At 35.9% G+C, this 14,079-nt stretch overlaps 4 protein-coding genes across 4 annotated transcripts; all 4 read left to right on the top strand.

Annotated features, from left to right (window-relative positions):
* Positions 1 to 473: 473 nt before the first annotated feature.
* Positions 474 to 2,007, top strand: LOC148770959 (uncharacterized). The gene is made up of 3 exons (XM_088817428.1): positions 474 to 622; positions 1,156 to 1,635; positions 1,720 to 2,007. The coding sequence occupies exons 2-3, from the start codon at positions 1,156 to 1,158 to the stop codon at positions 2,005 to 2,007; spliced, it is 768 nt and encodes a 255-aa protein (XP_088673554.1). The 5' UTR covers positions 474 to 622.
* A 325-nt stretch (positions 2,008 to 2,332) lies between these two features.
* On the top strand, positions 2,333 to 5,764 carry LOC105948905 (telomere repeat-binding factor 4). Its single transcript, XM_012972504.2, has 6 exons — positions 2,333 to 2,667; positions 3,117 to 3,301; positions 3,701 to 3,782; positions 4,870 to 5,146; positions 5,243 to 5,275; positions 5,383 to 5,764. The coding sequence occupies exons 1-6, from the start codon at positions 2,518 to 2,520 to the stop codon at positions 5,385 to 5,387; spliced, it is 732 nt and encodes a 243-aa protein (XP_012827958.1). The 5' UTR covers positions 2,333 to 2,517; the 3' UTR covers positions 5,388 to 5,764.
* Positions 5,765 to 6,829: 1,065 nt separating this feature from the next.
* Positions 6,830 to 10,233, top strand: EIF4A1 (eukaryotic translation initiation factor 4A1). The gene is made up of 5 exons (XM_013003284.2): positions 6,830 to 7,018; positions 7,981 to 8,041; positions 8,151 to 8,257; positions 8,342 to 8,772; positions 9,282 to 10,233. Exons 2-5 carry the CDS (start codon positions 7,983 to 7,985, stop codon positions 9,915 to 9,917), a joined length of 1,233 nt encoding a protein of 410 aa, XP_012858738.1. The 5' UTR covers positions 6,830 to 7,018; positions 7,981 to 7,982; the 3' UTR covers positions 9,918 to 10,233.
* Positions 10,234 to 12,046: 1,813 nt separating this feature from the next.
* Positions 12,047 to 12,837, top strand: LOC105957120 (hypothetical protein). Its single transcript, XM_088816584.1, has one exon. The coding sequence runs from the start codon at positions 12,262 to 12,264 to the stop codon at positions 12,625 to 12,627; it is 366 nt and encodes a 121-aa protein (XP_088672710.1). The 5' UTR covers positions 12,047 to 12,261; the 3' UTR covers positions 12,628 to 12,837.
* Positions 12,838 to 14,079: the final 1,242 nt, after the last annotated feature.

The following is a 14,079-nucleotide window of genomic DNA, read 5'->3' on the forward strand; positions in this document are numbered from 1 at the left end:
TGGCTGCAATGTTTTTTTAACATGTTCGAATTCAAAGTTATAATATATGTAATTTGTTTATTATCCGATATAAGCTCGATATAATCTCAAACGCAAAAAAATATGTGAACCGAGTTTGAGCCTATAGAAATGAGACCCGATGGCATATGAGCTTGAGGCGACCCAAACTCGGCTCACATGGCCCAATTGTCAGCCCAGTTAGCGGTAATTTTGTTACAAAAAAGTAGGTTGCCTTGATTAGTAATGAATGTGTAAATGAGGGACTTATTTGTAAAACTAAAAATAAAAGTAGATGTCCCCTTTTGTAATTAAGTGAATTAACACGGGGTTTTATGAGATCATAAGTAGGATTTTGTGGTAATTTTGCGAATAAATATAACTGATTGGAAGAAATCAAATTAGGGTGTTACTATTTGCAGCGGTTACCCTTCGTTCAATGGTTTCGGGTTTTCGGGTTTCGGGTTTTCACTTTTACTGAAATTGGCTTATTTGCAGCGGTAGCTTTTTCATTTTAATTTTTCCAACTTGCAAATTCTCTCTCCTACTCCCAAACACTCTCTAGAAATTTGAATTTCGTAAATTTTTTTCGACATTCAAACCGTACAAACGAGGCTCGATTCCGGTAAGTTTTCGATTTCCTACTACTTTTAATTAGTTTCAATTCCAATTTAGGTAAAAACACGTGTTTAAGAATAGATCTAGCAAATTTCGGAAAAAAAAATAAAAAAAATTGAAGCACCCGTTTTCTGCAGCACGGAGAACTCAAGAACGTTGAAGTTCCCGTGCTCTGCAGAACGGAGAATTCAAGAAATCTTGAGGTCTCCGTTCTGCAGAGCACGGGAAATTCAACGTTCTTGAGTTCTCCGTGCTCCAGAAAACGGGTGCTTCAAGTGGCCGTTCTCCACAAAACGGGAGTTCCAAATTATTTTTGAAATTTAAATTTTTCGAAAAAAAAAAAATTTATTTTTGTGTTTCCCGTGTTCTGGAGAACGGGCGATTGAAATTGTTTGAGTTTCCCGTTCTGCAGAACACGGGAACTTGAAAATTCTTCAAGTTCCCGTGTTCTGCAGAACGGGAAATTCAAAATATTTTTTTTTTTTATTTTTTTTTTATTTTTTAATTATTTTATTTAATTTGTTTTTTAATCTTTTACAGATGGCACGTCAGGACAAGGGGAAAGGGCTTATGGGTTCTTCTTCGAGTTCGGATAAAATTCCGAAGATTAAATTTCGGTATGGCGGGCAAGGCGCGACTGAAGCCGAGGCGGAAGCGGAACGCATTCGTATGACTGCATCTCATCGTCGTAGGAGAGTTATGGAGCGCGACACTGGTTTACCGGTCGTGGACGAGATTCCCCACATAGATCAGAGTTCTAGATCTATGGCGGGTAGCATTCGATCTGTAGGGGCAGATTCTGGTATCCCCTACGAGGGACACGAGGAGGAGCATGACCATGTTGAGAGCGATTATGATGATGTTCCCGTCCCGGCCGCGCGCGCACGGAAGTCTCGGTACGAGTTTGACACTTTCAGTGGCCCACTTGAGTTACATGGTCCGGCTCCAGGAGGACCGACTGATTGGAGGATGATTCCTAGTTTTAAGAGTCATATTGCCTACTACATTTGGGCAGGACATGTAAGTTTAAATATATTTATTTTTATATATTTTAAATATATTTATTTTAATATATTTTGTCTGATTAAATTAGAAATTCTACAGGAGCGCAGCGTGGGGCGATGTGAGTCAAGGATTACTGCGCTTAATGCTTTTAGGAAACATGAGTTGAAGCAACTCATGGCTCCTTACGGGCAGGATGAGTTAGAGCTACTGGAGGCATCTGGCCTAGACTCACTCGAGTACTTCTACATTAAAAATGTAGACAAGGGACTCATGGGGGCATTTATAGAGAGGTGGCAGCCGGAAACGAACAGTTTCCACATGCCTTGGGGTGAGATGACGATCACCCTACATGATGTCCATTTGATTTTTTTTTTTTTTTTTTTTTAAGTGCTCCCGTGCTGTACAGCACGGGAAACCCTAATTTTTGGGATTCCCGTGCTACACAGCACGTTAGACCCGACGAAAAAACAAAAAAATCCGGGAGTTTCTTCGATTTACCTCGTAAAACTCGTCAGGATCGGCCATATTGTTATATGTTGTCGTCGGGCAGTCGATTTATGAAAAAAACACGAAAATCTTAATTCGGGACTTTTGCTAGTTGAGAGCGTTTTGAGAATTTCAAAAAGTTGGAAAAGTTGAAATGAAAAGGTACCGCTGCAAATAAGCCTATTTCAGTAAAAGTCCCGCTACAATTAGCATTTCAGATCAAATTATCATCACAGCACTCGCGTCTTCTCGTCATATATATATATAAACAAGGGTCCGTATCGAGGTTCACCGGTGGTAAAGCCCTCAGAAATTCAGAGTTCACTCTGTCATACCGCCGCCGCCGCCGCAATTACAGCGATTTCATTCAGTCGTTTCGGTGATTTTTTTAGCGGGGTAAGGAAGCGCACGATGGGGAATCAAAAGCTCAAGTGGACGGCGGAGGAGGAGGAGACGCTGAGGGCAGGGGTGGGAAAGCACGGTACCGGAAAGTGGAAGAATATTCTCCTAGATCCGGAATTCAAGGAGAAACTCTCTAATCGTTCCAATGTTGATCTCAAGGTAACGTGATTTTACGCCGTTTTTTTCACTCTTCACCGTAATTGCGTTGGTTGTTTTTGTTTTTGTTTTTGTTTTTTTTTTTTAATAGTGTAATTGACTGTATTTTTGTATGTACAATGGCTGTCAAATGTTGAAATCGATCGAGTTATTCTATTTCTCTTTGTGTTATACGGCCATATCAGTGGGGGTGTTTTTCCCTCTATGCACGTGATCATCATATTATGCCGTTTATGCTATTTATAACACTGTTTTTTTGATATGATTCTTCACCTTGAATTGTATTGGTTGTATCTCTAAATTATTCTTCAATTGTTTGTTATAAAATTCGTGTGTGTGTGTGTGTGTGTGTGTTGCTTGAATTTCGAAGACTGGAGATTAGTGGATCTTTTTTGCTAATTGTTTTTACTTTTGTTTGGTGTATTTAATCGGAATTTTTCTCGTTCTCCTAGGACAAATGGCGGAACCTGAGCGTTAGCGGTGGCTTTGGAGCTAGTTCAGTCACTCCCAGAGGAAAGGCAACTGTAACCAATGTTGTGACACCCATGACTGAAATTTCACCATCTGTATTTGTTTCGAAAGAAACTGTTAATGACAGGCTTCCCCACAGCCCTCCAAATGTCGATAATGCCCTAACGTATGTTTTGCCTCTATGTTTTTCAGTTGTTTCCCTCATGCAGATGTAGATGAAATAGTACCCTAGATTACGACAATGTGTTTGTGAAACCATGTGTATACATTTCACTTCTTCATTATCGACATCATTTTTCCTCACTAGTTTGCTTTTAGCATACGGTGTATTGCTTGAGACCCCATTGCTCTGCCATTGCTTTGGTTTGTGAAACGACCGTGCATATATTTCAGTTGTTCTTCTTTAATCTACGTCATTTTCCTTATCAGTTTGCTTTTTGCACATGGTGTATTGTTGGAGGATACACTCTGTTCTGCTATTACGTTGTTTTTTCTTGATTAGGATTGCGTATACATACGATTTTTCTCTTGCAATTAGATGTGATTCTTCTTTCTTGTATTTCAGTGACAAGATGGTACTCGAAGCACTTTCATCAATGAAAGACTGTGATGGATCTGATTGTGATGCAATCATGGGGTTTGTCGAGGTTAGATTGATATTCTATTCATCCCTCAATGTCCTATCTTCACTGTATTTGCATAAATTGGTAGCTACTACTGATTGGCCGTGCTTTGTAGTACACTAGCAATTGACACTTGTGCATTTGCACGTGGTTTGTATAATGTTTATTATAATATTTAATAATGTTTAATATAAATAAATATTTACTAAAAATTTAAACAATACAAATTATTGCAAAGTTTCAACGTTGACATGATAATAGGAATATGGAGACTATAATGTATTTGAATGTATCATCAATCGCACTTTACCTAGTTAATCCATTTCTTTTAACTTACTGATAGGGGTATGATAGGTATCACCAAAAAGTAAACACTCATGTTTTTAAAGGTAAGGGGAAGGATAGATTTTCAGTGCAATGATTTATCCATTTGAAAGTGAGTAAAACTCGAAAGATTTAATGCTGAGCAATGAGTTGTTTACAGCTGGGCATTCATATGCATGCATATGAATGATTCTTAGTATCTTTCCGGGTTTTTTAGGAACGAGTCAGCTTCTTGCTGAAGACCAAATTGTTTTCTTATCTAGCCTTCTCTCGGTTTTTTGGATTAAGGCAAAAAAAATCTGGTTAATCCTCCAGTAACAAGATTCTATATCAATGTTTGATTGTGAAAAGACTTATAATTGACAGAATAAAGTACAACATTCCACAAAGCTCTAGAAGGTTAATCAGTTCAAAGCTGAGGAAACTTCTTCTGCAAGGTACCATTGAGAGGGTATGTGAATTAAAATGCCATGCTCAGCTACTTGCCATGTAATTAAAATACTTCTATATCTCCACTCTGAATTTCTTTAAAAATCAATCTACTTGGGTAACATGTCAAAGACAGTAATCTAATCACCACGTTGCACTTCTGTGTGTGTGTGTGTGTATATATATAATAGTAATTAAAAATAATTAGTCCCTTGCATCAGTGAGTTTATTCTTGCATGACCCTGTGTTGTGGTATATAATTACACTAGATTAGGATCAGCATAACACTTGAGGAACTTAGGTTTGTTTTTTTCCAATTTTTATTGATGTATGGTGCTTTTGCATAAATATCGGACAGGTTCCAAAAGGGTACAAGATTAAAGAAGCAGAAAGGGGCACCAAAACACCTACGCCACAGCAGCATGATGTCAGATCAAGACCACTACAAGATTCCACACCGACAATCATAGTTGATACAGTGGAAGAGGCAGCTAAAATAGCCGCCGACTTAATTGCTGAGGCGGAATATAAATCTTTTTTGGCAGCTGAAGCAGTTAAAGAGGCTGAAAAGCTCTCACTAATAGCTGACAATGCAGATGTACTGCTCAGGAGTTTAAAAGAGATTTTGGACGAATGTAAGTCTTCATCTTTTTTTTTCCTTTTTTTTTTTTTTGTATTGTATTGCAATTTGATCCGTCGAAAAATTTGCTCATTTGGTTCTTATATATCAGGGGATGATAAAGGAAACAACAAAAGTTCTAAAAGTAAGCATTGAATTTTCCTTTTTTTTATAGGATATATAACTTGTGAACAATTATGGCTTCCTTTATTCATGTTTTGTTTTCGTTTTTGGTTTTTTTTGGTTTTTCAGGTTAGCCATCTGAAGTTACCATCAAGGTTTAGAGTTCCGTTTATTGAAAATACTATATTTTTTTTTTGAAAAAAGGAAAACGAGAGAGAACGATTCTTCGATATAGATGGAGACTAATTTTGATTAGCTAGTAGGTAACTGGTGGTTAGAGCTTATGTAGCGATGAATCTTTTCAGTCGAAGTTTCATATCTAGGGTCGAGATTCGTTTCATATTTCATCCGATTTTTTTTAGTGGAAAACAAGGCACCGGTTGAGAGTTGTACATTTTTTTCTTCTCCGTTTTAGCTTACCTTATAGGATTTTTTTACCGGTGTAAATTTTGGTGGTTAGATGGCAATTCTTGAAATATTTGACTTCATTCATTCTCTTTCTTGAGATCCACATTTTCTTTGCATTTTGCCTAATGTGAGTAATGTCCTACAAGTTTTCTCTATTGTTGTGTGTTAAATTAGAGCCATCACTCAAGGAAAACTTGGGTAAATTAATTACATCTGCCCCTTTAAGGTAAGGTCTATTTACAAAAGAACCCCTCGTGTTTCCATAATCACATTCAACCCCTTCAACTTGTAGATTTCTTATACTAACACCCTTTTGTACTTTTGTAAGAGGTGGATGTAAAAAATTTACAAACCGTAATGTGTTGAATGTAATTTCTCAAAATTAGGGTTTTTCTCGTAAATAGAATTTACATCACAGAGGTGGTTGTAATTTACCCTAATAACTTTATTACCACCCACGCCGTTAAAGGTTTCAGCACAAGTATATTAAGAAAATTAATAAATATTTTTGAAAAATAAAAAATGCACTTAATTATTAGTTCTGTAATTTTGAAAAACATATAAATCGGCACAAGTATATTAAGAAAATTAATAAATATTTTAAAAAAATAAAAAAAATGCACTTAATTATTAGTTCTGTAATTTTGAAAAATATATAAATCGCACGCTCATAATACTTTAGTATGTTCCAAGTTTGACGAACTCGAGCCGAAGCTCATTTTAATTTTTTTATATTATTATTATTAAAATATACTTATATAATAATAAAAGAATAAATAATGAATAGTAATTGTTTTTTTGTTCCTTTTTCACAATCCTACATGTATATTAAATAAATAAATCTCTAATCATCAAATTTCAAGATTAATTAATAAAAAAAAATCGAGGCAATCCAAATTCAAATAGAATTAGGGGAACACACCAAAAAAAAAAAGGAAAAAAAAAAGAAATAAATAAATCTCTAATCATCAAATTTCAAGATTAATTAATAAAAATAAATAAATCGAGGCAATCCAAATTGAAATAGAATTAGGGGAACACACCAAAAAAAAAGGAAAAAAAAAAGAAATAAATAAATCTCTAATCATCAAATTTCAAGATTAATTAATAAAAATAAATAAATCGAGGCAATCCAAATTGAAATAGAATTAGGGGAACACACCAAAAAAAAGGAAAAAAAACGAATTAAAATAGGACGAGGGCAAGCCCACTATATATAGGGAAGCATCAAAGGTCGATTCTTTTCACAAAAATACTTCTCCAAAAAACTCCACGGCGCAGATCCGAGGAGTTGCTCTGCAATTTGACCAATCACCTACGCAATCGTTCTCAATCTCTTCTTCGTTTTGATTCCAAGGTTCGATCTGTTCTTCTTCAACTGTTTGCTGCCCCTTTTTTTTTTGCAGTGATTTTTTAGTTCGTCGATTTATTGGGAACGTACGTCTCTGTGTTGTGTTGTTTTTGTATTTTTCGTAAATCTGTTTTTCTATTTGGTGTTTTTGTGATACGAATGGTGGGATTTGGGTGTTTTTTTTATTTATATTGTTTGATTTTGCTTTTGTTTTCTCGGATCTTAAAATTAGTATGAAGTTGTGTGTGATTTAGGGTTCCTATCCTTTGTTTAGATATCGTAGATTTTTGATGTTTTGATTTGTGAGAGAGTTAATTATGTTTAATCTTACTACGATAGTGAACGCACATTGTTTAGATTACTCACGGAATAAGATCTCACGAAAGTTTTTTCAGATGGGTATATTGTTTGGGATTTTTTAATTAATTTTTTTTTTTGGTTAAAAGATTGATTTTTTTATCTTATTTATTGAAGAGATTTGTTCTGTCTTATTTGCCCTAAAAGATTTGACCCCTTTCCGCTCTGTCCAGCATGTTTCGATCGATTCAGCTATTTATGTGTTCTAAAACCTTATAAAGTAGGTACTACTTGTGATGAATCTCTGGGGAGAAGGTAAAGGGCTACTGTTTAGGAACTTTTCCTTGTTGTATGATAGCCCTTTCCTCCTACGATTCGTCCCCTAACATAAAAGAACAGAAGTTTAATGCTTGTAATCCATAACAAATGGCTTGCAAGTTTGGCTCTTTTGGTATATTTTTCTTCAAAAAGAAGAAATTTGTTGCTCCCATTGGCTAGAAAACTGTCGATTTTTTGTGTACTTATATTCTTCAGTTGAATATTTTTTTATGTTTGCTTTGATAAAGCACTAGCAGTCTATTGACATAAGTATTCAGTTGTCTGTTCTGTTTTTTCACTGAATATTCAGTTTGTCCAATATAGTTTTACTGACCTGCCAAAAAAAACTGCAGTTATGGCTGCAGAAGGATCGCAATTTGATACTCGTCAGTATGACTCAAGGATGAGTGAGATGTAAGTTTTCTACACAATAAATGTTTTTACCCCCAACTATTCATTGAAATATTGATGGTTTCCAATTTAATAGTTTAGATGAGTTAACTCATTTTATCTTCTGGTGCAGACTTCAACCTGATCAACAAGAATTCTTCACCTCTTACGATGAGGTCCATGAAAGTTTCGACGCCATGGGTCTTCAAGAGAACCTTCTCAGAGGCATTTATGCCTATGGTATGTTCTCAATAACCTCTTGTTTTTTGGTTTTCGAACAATTTCAATAATAATTTTTATTAACGTTTTCTTTTTGTCATAAAGGTTTTGAGAAGCCTTCTGCTATCCAGCAAAGAGGCATTGTTCCGTTCTGCAAGGGACTCGATGTTATTCAACAGGCTCAATCTGGAACCGGAAAAACCGCCACCTTCTGTTCTGGCATCTTGCAGCAGCTCGATTACAGTCTAACACAGTGCCAGGCCTTGGTTTTGGCACCTACTCGAGAACTTGCCCAACAGATTGAGAAGGTTATGAGAGCCCTCGGTGACTACCTCGGTGTCAAGGTTCATGCTTGTGTAGGTGGGACCAGTGTTCGTGAGGATCAGCGAATCCTCTCAGCTGGGGTCCACGTTGTTGTCGGTACACCTGGCCGTGTGTTTGACATGCTGCGAAGACAGTCACTTCGCGCTGACTACATCAAGATATTCGTATTGGATGAGGCTGATGAAATGCTCTCTCGTGGTTTCAAGGATCAGGTACATTCTTTTATGCTAAGATTATTTACTAGATTATTTATATATCCTGCAATCAGAGTCTCTTTTAAGAAAAACATGGAGTAAAACTGCGAAAATGATAGTAATTCGGGTGGAACATTGGATATTTTTCTAGTAAAACAAGAAAAAGGAAAAAAAAAGTGAGGAACCCGATGTAGTTAATTCTTGATAGGTACAGTAATTCGAGTGAAAAATTGAATCTTTTTCTAGTAAAACAGGAAAGAAAGGAAAAAAAAGTGAGGGAACCCTAGGTAATTAATTCTTGAAATCTGATAAGCCATGATGGTTTATATTATGTGATAATGTTTATACATCCTGCAATAAGAAACTCTTCTAAGGAAAATATTGAGTTAAATTGCGAAAATGATAGGTGAAGTAATTCGGGTGAAAAATTGAATCTTTCTCTAGAAAACAGGAAAGAAAAAAAGGGAGGGAACACCATGTTACTAATTCTTGAAATATGATTATTCTTTGCGGTTTTTATTTTTCAGATATACGACATCTTCCAATTGCTGCCATCCAAAGTCCAAGTCGGGGTTTTCTCCGCCACAATGCCCCCAGAGGCACTAGAAATCACCCGCAAGTTCATGAACAAGCCCGTCCGAATCCTGGTCAAGCGTGACGAGCTAACACTCGAGGGTATCAAGCAATTCTACGTCAACGTAGAAAAGGAAGACTGGAAACTCGAGACGCTCTGCGATCTCTACGAAACCCTAGCCATCACCCAGAGCGTCATATTCGTCAACACCAGACGAAAGGTTGACTGGCTAACCGACAAGATGAGGGGCCGCGACCACACAGTTTCGGCCACACACGGTGACATGGACCAGAACACCCGTGACATCATCATGCGCGAGTTCCGATCCGGCTCGTCTCGTGTTCTTATCACCACAGATTTGCTGGCCCGTGGTATTGATGTGCAGCAAGTGTCGCTTGTGATAAACTACGATCTGCCAACTCAGCCTGAGAACTATCTGCATCGTATTGGACGAAGCGGGCGGTTTGGGAGGAAGGGTGTTTCGATTAATTTTCTGACGACTGAGGATGAGAAGATGCTCGGGGATATTCAGAAGTTCTACAATGTTGTGATTGAGGAGCTTCCATCGAACGTGGCTGATCTTCTGTGAGGTGGCTTCGGTTCTTTTTTTTTTATTTTATTTTTTCGGTTTTGGATTTTGTTTCTGAGTTGAAGGTTAGGGCCCTTTTTTAATTTTATTATTTAGAGATAGTTAATTATTCTGCTTTTCCTTGTGGTTTTTTTGCCTATTGTCTGTTTTGCAAAAGGTTGTTTGTTTGCATTTGGGTATTGGTGTGTGAGTGTACTGATAGCCATGCAAAATTGTCTGTTTAGGTAGAGAGTTTCTGTAACTTTGCTTTATTCTTTTTCGGCCCAAATTTTGATTAAACCTTATTTATATTTATTTTTAGCTTTTATTCTATCAATTATGTCCCCCTTTTGTTGTGAATTTATTAAATTTTAAATAGTGATTGATTCGAACTCGAATGGCTTTAAACCAGAAATGCTATTTGCGGTCACAAAATTGCTATTCGCGGTTTATAATAAAACCCCCCAAAACTTTTAAAAATATCAAAAAACCCCCCAAAACTGCAAATAGCAAAAAAAAAAATCGAAAATTCGAAATCAAGCTTGAAGAAGGGTTGGGCTTCGATTTTTTGATGTAATTTCAACTCTTTTATGTGTAATATGCATTGGGTAGGTCGATTACGGAACCAATTTCATGTTAAACAGCCCTACAAATTGATTTGTAGGGCTTTTTTTTGTCGCAAAAAAATGTTCGAACGCCCAAGATGGGCGCCCAAGGCGTGTACGAACACCCGTTCCGGGCGTTCTTACACGCCTTGGACGCCCATCTTGGGCGTTCGAAAATTAAAAAAAAAAAAAAATAATAATTTTTTTTGCACTGGACGCCCAACTTGGGCGTGCACTGCATGAATGGATGCCCAAGTTGGGCTTTTACGCGTTTTGAGAGTGTTTTTGGATTTTTTTGAAAAGTTTTGGGGTTTTAGTGAAATAAAATATTTTTTTGGGGGGTTTTGTTAGAAACCGCAAATAGCAATTTTGAAACCGCAAAAAACAATTCCCCTTTAAACGTACATGAACGTAAAAGCCCGAGTTTCATCTTGTATGGAAAAACAAGATACTACTAAAATTTAGTTTATTATCACTATGGATCAATCAATTCATAATTGAATTGCATATTTGTTAGAAATTTACTTAATTTTGTTACAAAATATATACCTAAAATTAGGTTATAAGATATTTATCTAATATTGATTTGACAGTGAACTGATTTTATTAGATAATTTATTAGGAATATAACAAAATAAACTTCAATCCCAAAACAAACTCTCTATATCTTTTTTTTTTTTTTTTTAATTTTTATTAAAAAAATGAGATGACACATTGTTATGTTCATCACATGGAAACTTTGAAGTTTTAAATACTTCACCTTTAATTTGTACTTCAATTTTAATGGTCAAACTTTGACATGTGGCAGACCAAATTTATGTGCCACAAATCACAATTGATAGTGCCAACTGCCAACTTATTAGTATACATATATGATATAATTTTTTTATTTTTTTTTTGTGTGTATTATTATGGGAATTGCTTTTTGCGGTTTGAAAATTGCTATTTGCTGTTTCCAACAAAATCCCCCAAAAAATACTTTATTTCACTAAAATCCCAAAATTTCTCAAAAAAATCCAAAAACACCCCCAAAACGCGTAAAAGCCCAACTTGGGCGTCCATTCATGCAGTGCACGCCCAAGTTGGGCGTCCAGTGCAAATTTTTTTTTTTTTTTTTTTTTTTTTTTTTAATGTTCGAACGCCCTTCCGGGCGTTCGTACATGCCTTGGGCGCCCATCTTGGGCGTTCGAACATTTTTTTGCGAAAAAAAAGGCCTACAAATCGATTTGTAGGGCTTTTTAATATGAAATTGGTTCCGTAATCGACCTACCCATTGCATATTACACATAAAATAGTTGAAATTACATCAAAAATCGAAGCCCAACCCTTCTTCAAGCTTGATTTCGAATTTTCGAATTTCTTTTTTGTTTTTTTTTGTTATTTGCAGTTTTGGGGGGTTTTATGATATTTTTAAAAGTTTTGGAGGGTTTTGTTATAAACCGCGAATAGCAATTTTGTGACCGCAAATAGCATTTCTGATTATTATTTACATAAATAAATTCAACTATAAAAATGTTTTTCATTTTTTTTCTTCAATAAATAAGGAGGCCAGAAGAACATATATATACAGCTCCCCTCCCTTGAAGAACATATACAACAAAAAAAGCTCAAAAATCCACAACAATCACAACTTCAAGCAAATCTCTCTCTCTCTCTCTCTCTCTCTCTCTCTCTCTCTCTCTCTCTCTCTCTCTCTCTCTCTCTCTCTCTCTCTCTCTCTCTCTCTCTCTCTCTCTCTCTCTCTGTGTTGAATTATAGAGATGGAGAAATATTCAAGATCCAAGTCAAGTAGGGAAGGTGTGAAAGCACAGCCAAGCAGCATGCATGATCTAAGGAGTTACAGTACTACTTCAGATTATAATAATAATCTTGATTATTACAAAAGCTTTAATAAGGAATCTTCGAACAAGACGACGATGAAAAAGAGCAGAATCATCAGCGCTTCTTCGTCTTCTTCTTCGTCGAAGAACTGGAACTTAAACATGGACCAGCCTGAGTTGCAGAGGAAAAAGAGGGTTGCTGGTTACAAGGCTTACGGCGTCGAGGGTAAAATGAAGTCTTCGTTTCGAACAAGCTTCAAATGGATCAAGGATACTTGCAACCATGTTGTTCATGGATTCTTTTGAGCGATCGAATCTCGCTTGGTTTTACAAAAGGGTATTCTCGGCAGTATCGTATATGCTCGGTCGCTTGAACGATCCTCCGAACACTTGCAGCACCGGAAGTTAGAGAGAGAAGTTGCTCAAAGAGAGAATAATTAATATATATGCTATGTATTATTATCAAGAAAAATAATGTGTTGTGGCGTTTTGAGTATTAATAAATATTTACGAAAACGTGCCCGATCGATTATAATTCGTACTCTCTTTAAGGCAGTAGCTTCGGTTCGTCGGCGAAACTAAATTTCTAGAGAGTCTGAAATCTTTTGGGATTCTTGATGATGATGATCAAGAACTCTTACTCTATTACACTATGACTCAATAAACATATTTTCCACATTACACATGAGATAAGTTCTATTCTCTTGCTTGCTGTGTATTAATTACATGTGCATTAAATGTAAGCATACTTAATTTTTTTTTCCTAAAATTGATTGACAAAAGAATATGCAGTCACACGAAATACATTACTTCAGTTCGGTGTTCGTGTAATAGCTTACAAACTACATTAGGTTAATCAAGTGTGATCGATCGTTCTAATAAGTGTTGGCAAGTTGTCTGCAATTTAGTCAAAAAACACCCACCTCTCTTTATCTTATCCAATCTTATTATGTGAACGAACCGACGCCTTAGACTACAAGGAACAATATGATATCGACCCGTGAAAAGTGACCTAGTTGGTGAAGTAAAAGAGTGTGTTAATCATTTGTCTGGATTCGAACGCCATTGACAAATGATTAGCCCAGTATTTTTTACGACTCTGATTCAATTTGCAAACTATTGCACGAAAATAAAATTTACCCGAGTGAGTGCATGTTATCTTGTAGATACAAAAACAAGATGATAATAATTCCATGTTGTTATTGGGCATAAATTAAGGGTCAAGTAAGGTAGGCATGGGACAGTTTCCACTTTTAATGTGTGTGAACATGTGCTTTTGCAATTTGAATCATTTGACTGATTAGTGGGTCCCCCCATGCAAACAACTTGTCAATCACAGCATGGGGTACTATTCAATTTAGACCAAGTTTGTTGTGATTATTAACAAAATTGCTTACCTACTACTATGAAGAAATAAGAGTAGTAGGCAAAAAATTGAATTGAAAAAAAAAATTGAATGAAAGATACATACGAACACTTTGTTAAAGTTCTACATAAAGTATTAAAAGTACCTTCAATAGGTATATAATGCTCTAGGTAATAGAAATTAGGGTTAAAAGTCGAATCAAATTACACAATATAATACTCGAGTCGAGATTATTCGTTAAACGCTTATTTAAGCTTAATTTGTTAATATAACGAACCAAGCTTGAACGCAAATTTTCGTTTCGATAAGCTATAAAATTATGCACAAGCTTAAACTTGACTAAAGAAAATGACAAACAGAAAATCAAGTTACTCGAGCTCAACTCTGATTGC

This window comes from Erythranthe guttata, chromosome 4 (genome assembly GCF_056151865.1).
Source record: "Erythranthe guttata isolate IM_541 chromosome 4, IM_541, whole genome shotgun sequence".
In the NCBI taxonomy this organism is placed as follows: Eukaryota; Viridiplantae; Streptophyta; class Magnoliopsida; order Lamiales; family Phrymaceae; genus Erythranthe; species Erythranthe guttata.